This window comes from Dasypus novemcinctus, chromosome 2 (genome assembly GCF_030445035.2).
Source record: "Dasypus novemcinctus isolate mDasNov1 chromosome 2, mDasNov1.1.hap2, whole genome shotgun sequence".
Lineage (NCBI taxonomy): Eukaryota > Metazoa > Chordata > Mammalia > Cingulata > Dasypodidae > Dasypus > Dasypus novemcinctus.
Genome location: NC_080674.1, coordinates 78552497 through 78568223, shown reverse-complemented (window position 1 = coordinate 78568223; position 15727 = coordinate 78552497). Strand labels below are relative to the sequence as shown.

General features: G+C 35.8%; 1 protein-coding gene across 2 annotated transcripts in view; it reads left to right on the top strand.

The window, feature by feature from the left end:
* Window positions 1-15727, top strand: part of WDR41 (WD repeat domain 41) — a 72582-nt gene that overhangs the window by 50260 nt on the left and 6595 nt on the right. For both annotated transcript variants that reach the window (XM_004463469.4, XM_071208676.1), the window contains exons 7-9: window positions 546-608; window positions 3968-4078; window positions 12704-12888. In XM_004463469.4, the coding sequence (XP_004463526.1) occupies window positions 546-608; window positions 3968-4078; window positions 12704-12888 (359 nt within the window). The remainder of the gene's footprint in view (window positions 1-545; window positions 609-3967; window positions 4079-12703; window positions 12889-15727) is intronic.

The following is a 15727-nucleotide window of genomic DNA, read 5'->3' as shown; positions in this document are numbered from 1 at the left end:
CAATTGTAAAAAGATACTCAGAACTCTGTACTAAGTAAAATGTGGTGGAGTATTGAATCTTGATTATTTCAGTAATATAAGGAATTTTATAAATGTATCAATTGATTATAAGCATGCTGTTTGAAGGCCACCTTGTTAGCTATCAACTGTTGGCTAACTCGGTGCCTTCTTAAATTTACATTGATGAAAACCCCACTTTGTCTCATTTGAACTAGCTGCCTTGTAAACTGGTGATGGTAATTATCTTATGGAATACCTGGTAAGTAAATTTAAATTGCTGAGTATACTACTTCATCACAATAGTGAAAACATAAAAAGAGCATATCTTACCCTTAATAAATCAATAATGTCTTCCAAAGGTCTCAGAAATACAATTTTCACTTTCCATGTGTAAGCAAGCAAGGAGGTGTGTATGTAGCAGGCACATATTGTGTGTGCTTTATTATTACCACTTATGGGAAAAGACTTAAAACTGGAGAATATTTTTGGTTTTCATGAAATCTGTGAAGAAAATAATTTGAACTTTGCTTTATATATTTTTGAAGGGGTCAGTGCTTTGATCGAAATACCTAGGAACTGTGTTGTAGCAGCCATTGGCAAAGAACTGAGTGAGTATGATGCTAAATTCATTAAAACAGAAACATGAATTTTTTTCCCCTCAGGAAGCCAGAATGGGGTCCATTTTCTTGGGGAGGTTTGTGCCACATTCATCAGAGTAGCAGGATAGCAAAGTCCTGGAGAAAGTCACTTGCGCTCACTGCCTTATGAATGGAATTTGGGTGTTGAGAAGAGAAAGAATAAGTATGCTTCATAAAAGCTTCTTTTTTCTTGAAGAATTTTTATAATATATCACAGAGGGCAATTGATATTGCTTCAGCGACTTCATCCAGTGATCAGCTCTGAGATTTGCTCTGACCATCAGTTGGCAAGCTAGCATGTACCCAGGGGCATGCGATAATTGCTCGCTGTCAGCTAACTGCTATCTGCAGACTCCACTGATTTGCAGTGAAGTTTCTCTTTCTTCAGCTGACCTTTTTGTGTGTAATCATTTCTGTGCTTATCCTTTTTCTTCATAAAGTAGTTTCTAAAGATAAAATATTGTGTTTAGTTTTTTTTTTTCATTCATTGATGTTCGGTTTTCCTGTGTTTTCCTTTGCATCTGGAAAGAAGCCTAGCTTTTCCCTACTCTTTCTTCTCTTGCAACTAATAAGTTGCCTTGTGTTTTGCTGGTTTTACTCTAACTTGGTGTTTCCCAAACTTTAGTGTGCATTAGAATCATGTGAAAGACTTGTTAAAACACAAATTTCTGGGCCCTAGATCTACAGCTCTCTGACCAGAACAAAAGTACAAACTTTTGGAGATCAGTATAGAGTTGTACATTTTTACTTTGCTAAATAAAAATGTAAAGAAAAACCCTGAAAACAACAAACAGTAACAACTACCATCTATCATAACCTTTGTCTTGTAAAAAAGACATTTTAATGGTAAAAATGTATGAAGAACTTAATATCAGAATAGAGCAAAGCATTTTAAATTGAATATGTTTAGTTTTATAAAAAACACCTGGCCCTTTCTTTTTTAATTTTTGCCCCAGATGAATGAAAAATTTCCCCTTGAAGACAAAGACCAGTGTAGGGACATCTGTGATCTTGAAGATAAAGTTTAGATTTCTCAACATTTCAATTAAGGATCTTCATTTATGCCTCTTAGAGTGCTGTGCTCCTTGCTTCATGAACACGGAATTGCTTAAGATTACTTCTCCTGAGATGTTTCTCACTTCTGTGCCTTCATTTTTGCTGTTACTCTATATGTGAGGCATCCTTCTCATTGTCTCATTTGGCTAATTCCTACTTAACCTTTAAGAATTCAGCTGAAGTATCACTTTTTCCATAGAGGAAGAAGGCTAACCTGATATCTCTTCTCCCTGAAGTGTTTGGTCCATGTTCTCATAATACTCTGTACACATATCTATCATTACACTTAGTACTTTAAAAATTAATTGTTTCCTTTTTGTTCCCACCCTACTCCCCCTTCAGAATGTGAGATCCTTAGCGACGGTAACTTTCTTATTCATCTTTATGTTAACAGATAACATATTTATTGAATAAATGAATGAATTACTGAATTCATTGAAATGGTAATAAAAGCAAGGCCAGTGCTCCAAAATAAGTTACATTATCATGTAAACAAAAAAAATTAAAAGTTGATTTTATTCAGAAAATAATTTGTTAAAAAGTATACCATTCTTAAAAATGGAATTCTGCATTTTATTTAGTTTTATCTTAAAATACAAATATACTGCCAGTTTTCCTTGTATAAAAATTAATTTCATTTTTATAAATGGAGTAGAGTGTCCTTTCTCTTTTTAAGACCAAGCTTCTGCTTGTAGTCCTTTGTTTTAAATGTTCCGTACCAATTTTTCTTTTTCTGTGTGATGATTCCTTTCAACAGGAAATATAATTTCTGTGTGTACTAGCTACCGTGACTTTGAGGCTTTGCTAGCTAAGCAAGGCTGTCAGCTCTGAGACCTCCTCCTGGTTCAGAAGGCCAAGGTTTTTTCTTACCCCTTTCCTGGACTTGACTATTGCTTTTCTTTTGTACTTTGATCTGATTCATAATTGCCTTGTTTCCTTGAAGTTTTACATAAGTGGTCCTGGGACTACTTGTCTATAATGGCTGTATTTATGGTCTCATTGACAGGCTCACAGTGTCTTCAATACTTTGTGGATTTCTTTTTCCTGTCAGTATTTCAGATTATTATCTCTTTTGGCTTGACTGAACAATATATTGCATTTTTTCCAAAACTCAAATCTCAAGATTATTTGATAGTATTCCAACAAAAGTAGAATTTTCACATAACTTTCATAGGTATTAGTAAGAATTCCCTTTTGTATTGACTAAAAGACCATCTTCTTTTGACAGCCACAGTTTGATCGTGAATGGCGGTTAAGATTAAATAACCTTTCTAGAGATTTTTCAGTTGATAAAATATTGTCCAGACGTATAGAAAGAAACATTGTATGAATTACCTTCCAGAGAAGAATATGAGAAAGAAGAGATACATTAGTGTTTCACCAAAGTTAGGTTATGAGCTTTGAGATTTCTCCACTGCTCCGATGTTAGTCTGATCATTGAGCATCCCTAGTGACTTCATACAATGACTTATTAGAGCACTTAATACATTTATTATAAGCCTGTTTATAAGTCTCATCACCACACTAGACTGTGAGCATTTCAGGGCAGTGATATCTTGTTTAGTAAATATTTGTTGATAGAATCACTTCAGTTGATTTGATTTTGGGTTTTCTGTATTTATTAAAGTTAGGATTTATATTAGTTTAAGTAAAATTATATTTGTTAAAATCAGATAATGAGTCAAACAACACATTAAATATCGAATCTATTCAGTCAGAACTGAATGGCATATAAAAATTAAAGGGCATTTTCTCTCTGGGAGAATTTGTAATTTAATAGTGTCTGTTTAGGTATCAAGAAAAGAATAAAATAAAAAGCAGGTGCTGAAGTTTTCACTGAGTTGGTGTTAAACATGAATTTGTAGTTTATATTGTAACAGTGCTTACTGGCCAGGGGACATGAGTAGAGAAAGCTGATGGTAGAGATGATTCAAGGATATGGGCCAGTCACTGTCTAAGGAAGAGATTGAGGAAAGTTGTACTAGATTGAAGCCTCTAAAGAGGATGTGGACTTCAGTGATTGGTAGTGGATTTTGAAGAATCAATAAAGTAAGAAAGTTGTAAGGGCACACTCACTCTGGGTTTTAGTAGAGTATTTCAAACATTTCAAGCATTTGATAGAAATATCTAAAGTAGTAAGAATATGACTTCTTGGAGATGGATTTTCAATATTGTAGGTATTTTTCACTTAATGAAATGCTTTTTGAGCAGAAATAATAACTTATCTTTTTTAATAAATATTTTAATAAAATTATATCTTCCTTTTCATTTAGTAATTTTTAGGTTGATAGCACCCACAAAAGGATCGCTAGAATGGGATATTCTTGAAGTTAAGCGCCTCCTTGATCATCAGGATAATATCCTCTCATTGGTTAATGTCAATGGTAAGCTCATTCACATTTTTATATCTCTAAAATTTTGTACGTCCTATCATCTGTTCTGAACTCTAGTCTTGTTTTACTTCAGGATTCTAGAATTACTGTCATTAAAAATAATGCTTTAGATTAATAGAGGTTGACATTTTAAGTCTGATATTTAAGCCAGTGGAATTATGCAAGTTTCACAGATTAGTAGGCTAAGATTTAGTCACAAGAAGAATAGAACAGGCAGAGAAAAGAGTAGAGGAGAGCACAAGTTCTCAGGTGCTTCTTGTAGCTGTGGGGTGATGGTTATGGGCTATAAATTCTAATGCTATGGTATTTCAGTCTTTCTAGCAAATGTTTATGGCTAGCTTGTCTTTTGTAGAGATTTGAAATAGTTATGCCATTTTGTCTTGCCAGCCACACAGTACAGTATTCACATAGCAAGGTATACACTTTTAATAGAATGAGCAGAATTCAAGACATTTGTAATCATGGTTAATGGTTCTCAGAGAATAGCATCAAACTAAAGTAAAGGTCTGAAGAAAATGGGTCATGTGTTCTCTTCCTTGTGGTTGTGAGTTTTGATTGCCAAAACACCACAGTTGACTTCATAAATTATTTTAATCAGCATCTACTATGAGCTAAATCTGACATTGGATGGCAAGGCAAGATCAAAATCACAAAAACTTGGTATTTATCTAGTTCACTTGCAAATAAATGACAGCTTGTATCAATAAGAGATCTGCTGGGTGATCTGTGTACCAAGGTCAGGAGAGGGGGCTCCTGGGCTTTAGTTTGGTAGTAGTTTGGTAGAGATTTCAAGAAGAGTCCTGCAAGGGTGATATGAATACGATGTAGTTGGAAGGCCAGAGCCTGGGTTGGCCCTTTCTGACCAATACCTATATAAACAGGAGGCAAGGGGAAAGGGATTCAGTAGCACCACATGTAGTCTCCTCTTTGTATGTCAGTCATGTTTTCAGGTACATCAGTAACAGTGTTCCTCCCAGCTCTAAAATCCTCCCCTCCCTAATAGCCGTCTTCTTGTAAAGCTCAGCTACAAGTCTTTCTAAGGACCAAATTGTCCATAATGATAAAATATCAGTGGTTGGGATCACCCCTTTTTTCCATGGATGGCAGCATAGAAAGCAGGCTCCTGTTTGAAGACTATATACCTTCTTGGTGACATAGTCATAAGCTCAAAGTCCCTGAAGCTGCTGAGAAAAGCATAACAATATTCTGCCGGTTACATTGGTCATGCCTTGGCTGCCTTTAGCTGTGAAACATTGTGCCATTAAAGTGAAGGTGATGGGTTGTTACTAAGGTAGCCTTAACTTCATGGCAGTTTTGCTATGAAGTAACACTTCATAGCACTTTTGCAGCTGAGTGACAATTTAATGAAGAAAACTTTCCTGAAGTGTTTCTTTGCCAACTTCTTAAGGGTAGAAAAAAATGGAAATCTAAAACAAATTTATAAATGAATGTTATAGAAAACTCCTAGTACTTTATATTTTATATTTTATAAATTCCATGACTGTAAAATTATGTTATAGATAGTAAATAAGCCACAAGCATATTTAGGAATCATACATAAGCTGATAGTCTGGTAAAATTTAAATATGATTTGCTAACAGTTTAATCATAGGTAGGCATGTTTGCCATGCTGCAGATTTTGTAACTCCTGCAATGATTATGTTACAGTGTGTAATTCCTAGCACCACTCACAGTACTGCTACTTTGTCCACTTTTATTATCATTGAGGGATGTGGCCAATTGTTGGGTTGGTACTTTAAAGGGAAAGTGACTTTTCAGTGGAATAGCCCCACAGCAAACTTACAGGTAGAGTAGAATGCTCACAAATGTGGATAATGGATAGCAGGTTTGCTGAAAAGAACTGATTGCCTGGACAGAAGATTTTCTAAGACAAACAAGATAGCCTTTACTAATCTTTTCTGGCAGGATGCTCTAGGTGTTGCTTCTGTATTTTGTTACTTTTCTTGTTCTGAGTTGGCAAGCTGATACAGTAATCATAAAGAGTTAGTAAGTACTAACTTGTGGAGATGAGTAGACAGAATCCAGGTGAGATTTTCATACTATATGACTTTTAAAAAAACATTTTATTTTGAAATACTTTCAAACTTACAGGAAAGTTACAAAAATAATACAAACTCCATTTAGAGAACCCCAACATGTTAATACATCCTTAGACAGGTATAGTAGAACCTATCTAATCCCCCACCCCCCAGATCTCAGATCTTCCAATTTTGACATTTTCCCACATGTCCCATATCATTCTATCAGCCTATATATCAATCCATTTTCTGAACACACTTGAGCGTAGGTTGTATACCTCATGCACCTTGAATACTTAATACTGCTATGTACGTTTGCTATGAATAAGGGTTTTCACTTATGTAAACACCTTAAGTACAGTTATCAAGTTCAAGAAATTTAACATTACAGTCTATATGCCAGTTTTAAAAATATGTTCCAGTAATATCCCTTGGGGCCTGTTTACTTCTCTTGCTAGATCCTATTCAGGCACATGTATTGCTTTTCATTGTCATGGTCTCTTTACTTACCCTCCTTTCCTCCCTCCCTCCCTTCTTCTCTTCCTTCGTACATACAGTAGAAACTTTCCCATCTCAACCACTCCCAAGTATAACATTCAGTGGGATTAATCACATTCACACTATCTCCATACCCTTACTACCTTCCATTACTAAAACTTTCTCATTTCTTCAAATAAATACCCTGCATTCATTATGCATTCATTAACCCCATTGCCCTGGCTCCCATTCCTGGCAACCTATACTTTTCATTCTTTCTCTGTAAGCATGTGTATTCTCCATTGTTTTCTTTGTAGTTACCATCAGGCTTAAATTTGACGTGCTAAATCTGTAACAATATTGTTTGCCTTGGTACCAACTTAACTTCAATAGTATACACAAACTATGTTCTTATATTCCTCTGTCCCCCTATCTTTATGTAGTTCTTGTCAAAAATTACATGTTTATACATTGAGTCCATATGTATAATTACATTTATGCATTTGCCTTTTAGATCCTATAAGAAGTAAAAAAATGGAGTTACAAATAAAAAATACAGTAGTACTGCTATTTATATCTACCTTGTCATTATCTTTACTAGAGATCTTTATTTCTCCATGTGACTTTGATCTAGTATCTGTTGTCCTTTCCTTTCAAACTGCAGAACTCAAATTAGTCTCTTAAAGGACCAATTGAGTGGTGGTGATCTCAGTTTTTGCTTCTCTGAGAATATCTTAATCTCTCCCTCATTTTTGAAAGACAGTTTTGCTGGGTATAGAATTCTTGGTCACAATTTTTTGTTTTCATCATTTTAAATATGTCATTCCACTGCTTTCTTGACTCCATGGCTTCCAATGAGAAATCAGCACTTAATGTTATTGAGGATCCCTTATACTGCACGTGACATGTTGCCTCTCTCTTGCAGCTTTCAGAATTCTCTCTTTATATTTGGCATTTGGCAGTTTGATTACAATATGCTGGGGCATGGATCTATTTAGGTTTGTCATGTTTGGAGTTTATTGAGCATCTTGGATGTGTATATTTAAGTCTTCTGTTACATTTGGAATTTTTCAGCCATTATTTTTTTGAATATCCTCTCTACCACCTTCTGTCTTTTTTTCTCCCTCTGGGACTTCCACACTGTATATTTATATGCTTGCTGGTGTCCCATAGGTTCCTCAGGCTCTGTTTACTTTTCTTCATTCTTCTTTCTTCTCCTCTGACTAGGTGATTTCAGTTGTTTTATCTTCAAGTTCACTGATTCTTTCTTCTTACAGTTCCAATCTACTGTTGAACCCCTCTAGGAAATTTAAAATTTCTGTAATTGTGATCTTCAGCTCTATTTGATTCCTTTTCATGATTTTCATCTCTCTCTTACATTTTGTGTTCATCTATTGTTTTCCTGATTTCCTTTTATTCTTTGTCCATATTTTCCTTTAGGTCTTTGAATATATTTAGGCTCATTTAACAAAAATCTTTGTCTGGTGTGTCCCAGGTCTGGTTCTCCTCGCTGATGGATTTCTAATGCTTCATTCTTCTCCTTTGCCTGGGCCATCACTTCCTGCTTCTTTATATGTTTTGTAATCTCTTAATTGAAACCTGGAGATTTTGATATTTACTGTGTTATTACTAGAATTTAGATTCTGAGGTATCTGTTCCTTAAGCTTGTTTCCTACTAGTGTTAAGAGAGAGCATTCCTTGAATGTCTAACCAAAAAAAAAAAAAAAAAGAAAGAAAAACATCTTCTCAGTCTTTGAAGACTGACCTGTGTGAAGTTCCTTCTAGGCTTATCAATACAGTGCATTTGGAGAACTGTTCCAGGCCCAAGAGTAGTGGTCCCTCTGATCCTTTCTGCAAATGCATCTCAACTTGGGCATGCACATGTGGCCTGAGAATTACTCTGTTTACACAAGTGCCAGTGTGCCCCTTTCCTAGGAAATAGTTTTCTCATGGTCCTAGGCACTGCACTGTATGTCCTACAGACAGAAATAACCTGCAGCATGATTTGACTATTCTCCCACAGTGTTCTGCAAGATCACTCTGTGAACTTCCTTCTATATGCAGGGCAAATTCTGGGTCATTGAGTCAGTCCCTTAGGCCACCAGCAGACAGATTGGGCCAAACACACATGCTTGCAGTGTATACACTGGGGTTACTATGCTCCATCCAGAAACAACACCAGGGATCTGTACTGGGAGCAGGGCCTGGCTCTATGCTGAGCTGCAACGGGGTGGGGGAAGGGCCAGTCAGGGTGCTGTGAGATCCTACTGCTGTTAAGTACCATTTTTCTTGATTTGGTGCTTACCCTTTAAATGTTTCCTGGAGCTTTGAGAAAGATGTTTCTGCTAAATTTTGCTAGTTCTTCAAAGCTTCTGTGGGTGTTGGAGCCCTGAAGCATCTCATTTCATCATCTTGATAGGGGCAGAGCCTGGATGTGGAACCTACTAAGTGACTTTTGATAATTATACAGGATGAAAACTCATTTGCTAGTAATACATTATTGAAGTTTTTAAAGCATTTTGAGTTACCTATTTGGGAATATAAATAATTTACATGGTAATAAACTATGTGCTATGAATGCCAGTATTTTGTTTTTAGTGAAAAATTCCAACTGTGTTTCTATTGCATATGTGAATCACAGCTATTTGGATGGCGATTAAGTCAGCAAGCAAGCTGTGTGGTCTCAGGATTTTAAGTTAACTCTGTGTTATGACTACAGGTCGCAGAGTTAGAGTCTAGAGGAATCTTTGCTCCTTAACTTCTGGTTGTTTTGTAGTTTGAATGAAAGTGGAAAGAAGAGGAAAGGGATGGGGAGAAAATGTCATGGAAAGATTAGCCCTGCCTTGACTTCCCACTCTTAAAAGTAGAAGCCTCTTCTCTTCACAGAAGAGAAGAGACCTTACTTCTTTACAGAATGAATCCTAAAGAGTCTGTTAATAAACTGTAGAAATTGGAGTTTAGTAACTACTGATTATGGCCTTGGAACAAAGACAAGATAAACATTTATGTGTATAATTGCTGATAATTTTTTATTTCTAAGAGATTGTTCATCTAGCTATAGAGATTTTTTTGTTTGATAAATGGAATAATTAAATCATAATTACCTCTGTTTTCCTAAATTACAAGTAACTGGATGTTTTAAAACCATTAATATGGAATAATAGCAGTGGCTCAAAATAATACCAGAGTCTCAAGGATAACATTTGATGTCTTTTTAAAATGGCTACACATTTATTACTTAATTTGATTTTCACATTCATCCTCATTTAATTAGTGATAAAACCAAGATAGAGAAAGGTTAAATGATTTCCTAAAGGCCTCATGGCTAATACCAGAGCCAAAATTAGAACTTGTGTTTCTCAATTCATAGTTCATTCTGTTCTGTCTTACCCGATACACAGTTTGACCTCATTTTACACACTCTTAAGACAGGTGAGTTCAGCTATATATGGTTGGCAGTTGAAAAAAATAAAGGCAGAGAAAGAGAATTAAAATACATAAGTATTATTTCTATGTTTGTTTACTCATTGTTACTAGAGTGTTTATTTGCCTTTTAAAAAATGTGTGATAGGTATACTCATATAAGAACTATTAAACAATGAGGTTCACTATTATGTGCGATTTTCAGCTTGCATAAAGAGTATTGGAATATAGTGGTTGCATAAAAGGAGGTCCTACTGGATAAGAATTAAAATAAATTACATTCCTTTAAAATAATTTTTAGTACATTGTTTGGTAAACATATCATTTGTAAAGTGTCTGATGCATTTATTTCATTTTTTTTTAGTTTTAAAAATTTGTTCTAGAATACATATTCATAATGGAAAATTGAGAAAATCATGAGACACATAAAATACATTAAAAAAGATTATTAAGGGAAGTGGACGTGGCTCAACTGATAGTGTGCCCGTCTACCATATGGAAGGTCCAGGGTTCGCTCCTCAGGGCCTCCTGACCTGTGTGGTAACCTGGCCCATGCACAGTGCTGCCATGTGAAAGAAGTGCCATGCCATGCAGGGGCGCCCCCGTGTAGGGGTGCCCCACGCGCAAGGTGTGTGCCCTGCAAGGAGAGCTGCCCTGCGTGAAAAACGCAGCCCACCCAGGAGTGGTGCTGCATACACAGAGAGCTGATGTAGCAAGATGATGCAACAAAAAAGAGATGCCATTTCCCAGTACTGCTGGATAATGCAAGTGGACACAGAAGAAGACACAGGGAATGGACACAGAGAACAGGCAATGGTGGTGAAGGGGAGAGAAATAAATTAAATCTTAAAAAAAAAAAAAAAGATTATTAAAATCATCCCATAATCTAGACTTAAACACTGTTCACATTTTGGGCCATATCTTTCCAAGCTTTTTTTCTGGAGCGAGATATATATATGTATATGTATGTTTGTCAATATCTACCTTGTACTATTTTGTAACATTATGTTATGAATGAAAATAAATATACACTTTTACAACTTAATTTTCAATAATAGCATTACTGTTTCATTTTGTGGATGTGCTATTTATTTAATCTCCAATTGGATATTTAGATTATCTTCAGATTTTAAAGATTAAGAACAATCACCTTGTTCATATTTCTTTTACATACTTTCTCAGGATAAATTCTAGAAGTGAATTTGTTAGATCAGTGGATTTACATTTTTTAAAGGTTTTGATACATATTATAAAACTAATCTGGGAGGACAGAGGTGGCTCAATTAATTAGGCGCCTCCCTCCCACATCGGAGGGCCAGAGTTCGGTTCCTGGTGCCTCCTAAAAAAAATAAGGAGGACAAACGACATAGCAAGTGCAAGCAATGAGGGGGTGGGGAGAAATAAATAAATAAAATAAATCTTAAAAAAAAAAAAAAAAAAAAGGGGGAAATGGACTTGGCCCAGTGGTTAGGGCGGCCGTCTACCACATGGGAGGTCCGCGGTTCAAACCCCGGGCCTCCTTGACCCGTGTGGAGCTGGCCCATGCGCAGTGCTGATGCACGCAAGGAGTGCCGCGCCACGCAGGGGTGTCCCCCGCGTAGGGGAGCCCCACGCGCAAGGAGTGCACCTGTAAGGAGAGCTGCCCAGCGCCAAAGAAAGTGCAGCCTGCCCAGGAATGGCGCCACCCACACTTCCTGTGCCGCTGATGACAACAGAAGCGGACAAAGAAACAAGATGCAGCAAAATAGACACAGAGAACAGTCAACCAGGGGAGGGGGGGAATTAAATAAATAAAATAAAATCTTTAAAAAAAAAACAAAAAAAACAAAAAACTAATCTTTGGAAAAATTGTACCAATTTATACTAGGATATTAGCAGTGTGTAAGAATTCTAATTCCTTTTGCTTTTGCCAGCATTAGGTATTTTCCTTTTTTATAGTATTTTCCAATTTGCAAGTCAATAAATGGTCTCATTGCTTTTACATTTCTTCTATTATTAAGGGAGTTGAACATTTTCTCATATGTTTGGTGATCATTTTTATTTCTTGATTTGTCTGTTCGACTCCTTGTCCTAGTTTTTTTCTGCTGGGGTATTCATCTTGTTCTTACTGATTTCCAAGAACTCTTTATGTATCAATATGTAAACCTATTCTGATGTCTAAGCTGCAGATTTTTCTCCAGCTTTTTGTCATTTGTTTATGGTTTTTGTTTTGTTTTGTTTTGTTTTTTTGCCAAGCATATATTTACTCAGATCTGTTCTCCCCACTCATACTCTGCCTTTTTTAGAGACCTTTACCCTTCCATATTCATTAAAACATTCACCTTTATTTTCTTCAATTCCTTAAGTACTTTAATGTTTTAATACATTTGAAACTTATTTTGGTATATGATACAAGGTAAACTTCTTTTATTTTTATTCCACAAATTGTTAACTAAATTCCAGCATGAGGTATATTTACTGAATTGAAATGCAGTCATTATCATATAGTGAATACTGTATATATCTGTGTCTTCTGGTGTTTCCATTTTGCTGTATTAATCTTATTTGGCTTTTTCTAGGTACCTCACTGTTCTAATTATTGCAGTTTCATAAAATATTACTGTTAGGCAGTCCATTCATTTTACCTTTAGCCTAGGTAAAATGATCAGTAATGAAGCATATGTGATTCTTTGCCTAGATTTGAGTTTTGTCACTGGCTCCCATGTTGGAGAGCTGATCATCTGGGATGCCCTGGACTGGACCATGCAGGCCTATGAACACAACTTCTGGGACCTCTCTCTACAGCTGGACACACAGCAAGAAATAAAACTCTGTCAAAAACTAAATGACATTTCTATTAATCATTTCACATATGATGAAGAGGTAAAAAAATATTTATAAACTTGCCTTTTAAAATTTAATTTATGATTTTTAAAATTGAATCTCGTGAAAGAATATAGAAAGGTCTCATTCCCTGTGGTTTCAAGTTGTGCCTTAAAATGGTCTCTGATTGTTTTGGAAGTTTACACCACTCATATTTTATAAAGCATTTTTATCTTAGCTTCTGTCTTTAAGCAAGGAAGTTATTACACACAGATTTTGAAACTATATTGAAATTTTGTGTTGGATTAAATAATCCTGTAGGATTTTATGTTAATTTTACAATTGCTTTAAGAAACAATTGTAGGGGAAGCAGATGTGGCTCAAACGATTAGGCTTCTGCCTACCACATGGGAGGTCCCAGGTTTATTTCATGGTGCCTCCTGGAGAAGGTGAGCTGGTGCAGTGGGCATGCACAGTGAGCTGATGCAACAGGATGATCCAACAAGAGAAAAACAGAGGAAAGACAATGAGAGACACAATAAACCAGGGGCTGAGGTGGCTCAAGTGACTGAGTACCTTTCTTCCACATGGGAGGTCCTGGGTTCAGTTCCCAGTGCCTCATAAAGAGAAGTCAAGCAGACCCAGAGAACACACAGCAAATGAACACAAAGAGCAGACAGCTACCACAAACAATGGGGGTGGGGGGTGGGGTGGGGATAAATAAAAAATAAATCTTAAAAAAAAAGAAACAATTGTGAGAAAGAATCCTTTTGAAGATTTTTTTGGTGCATTTCATAGGTAAAAGAAATGAAAATTTTCAGAAATGGGTTTTTTTTAGTCTGCTAGTGTCCTAAGGCAAGATGATTGTGTAAGAATCGCTGATTTTGATACTTTCATCTTCAGCAGTGATGCTGTTGAGATACTTTGCATCTTTTTTGCAGTAAGTGATTAATAACCATGGGCTCTGATCTCAACATTTCTTCTTTTAGCCTCAGGGCTCAAAATGTGTTTAAAAGGGGATTACTTTTCCAAATATAACCACAAGAAATGTTTGAGTTGTAAATTGGGGGAGACTTTTATCTTGCTTTATTTTTTATCTTTCTGTACTGTTGAAATCTTCTAATTGGATCCATGTTGTTTTAATTTGAAAATTTGGTAGTAGTAAGTTTTAGATGAGGAGATGTGATCCATTTTTTGTTTTCTATGCATCTCTCTTACTTTGAAAACAAAAGAATAAGAATACTGTAGAATCTCACAAATATCCCACAGATTGTTTCTTTGTACCCCATCTTTATTTATGAAAAAATTAAATATATATGATAAAAATAATATGGTCTCAGGAAAGATGGAGACTACATTTCTAAAAGTTGTAGCTCTAAAACATACATATATATTTAAATTCTATACCTTTTTCTCATTTTTGTAAAAATCATTCTTTAAAATTTTTTTCATTTTCATGTCATTTCATTTCCTTTTATAATGTTGATTGATGCTTATTAACTATTAAAAGTTCTTGATAAAGAATCACTTATTTTTCCCTAATTTTCTTACTTTTGCTCTGAGTTCTTTCCTTCTAGAGGGACCATTGATTACTGATGACAGGTGACTGATAGTCTGTTGAGTAAATGCTGCCCCCAAAGCTCATGAATTCTCTAGTTAATTTTGTAATTTTCTTTGTGACCTTGGATAGATCACTTACTGTGAATGGATTTTCTGGTATATAAAGCTAATTTCTGGGGTTTCTTTGCATTAAATACTCTCCATAGGGTGCTATGTTTTAACCTATAAGTTCTTTTCATTAATGCTCCCAGCACTGGTCCTCAGTTTGCCTGACTTAGTGCAGAGGACTAATCTTGAGGGTATAGGAGACCATTCCAGATTTAGAATCTGGTAAGCTTTGGGGTCGTGCTACTGTAGGTGTGAATTAGGTTTGTAGTCTTTGAGGCCATATGAGAAAGGTTGGGAGGCTCAGAATCTCTGGTGAAAACAGGAAGGCCATCTGCAGGGATTTTTGAAAAATCTGCCTCACAGGTTACCTATTGAATAAGAATGAGTGATTCTAAGACAAGTGCTACCAAAAGTCTAGCTAGTTGCAAAATAATTTCAGAACCTAGGAAATGTGGTAAAAGGAAAGAGCAAGGGACTGGAGTAGCATGTGACTTTGATTCTAATATTGACTTCATGTCTAATTGTGGGACTTTAATTTTTTTGAATTTCAATTTGTTTACCTGGAAAATGGCAATAATATGCTTGCTTTTCCTTGTTTTTTGTTTTTTGTGTTTATTTGTTTTTTAAGGAAGTACTGGGGATTGAACCTGGACCTTTATACCTTTGAAGCAGATGCTCAACCACTGAGCTATTCCTGCTCTGCTGCCTTTCCAGTTGTAACAAGATGTTGTGAGGCTATAGGGAGATAATGTTGGTGCAAATTCTTTTAAAAGATTCGAGTTGTTTTCTTTTATTAGGAGGTATATATTTTACTTTTTAACTAAAAGATATTTCTAATAATGCATTGGAAAATGTTATTGTGAAGCCTTCAGAGGACCTTAAGATAGTGCGACTGTGGCATATGCTTTTTTGCATTCTTTATAGGTCTCTTGATTGCTTAAGATGTGGAGTGCAAGGCAAAAGAAGCTAAGTAATTTTAAAAGGATATAGTATTATGAAAATGAAAACTAAGTTATTTCTCAGCAGTGTCTGATATAGGGCCAGGCTGCCAGCCGTAGCTCCTTTGTCCAGCTGTTATATTTCAGTGAGGAAGAAAGTGATGCTGAGGGGGTGATAGACAGATCTTTCTCTGTGTATCACCACTGCATCCTCCTACCTTCTAAATGCTCTGAGCTTTCTTTGGTGCTTTGACATTTATAGACTTCAAAGGACAGTGCAGTAATTTGGGCCA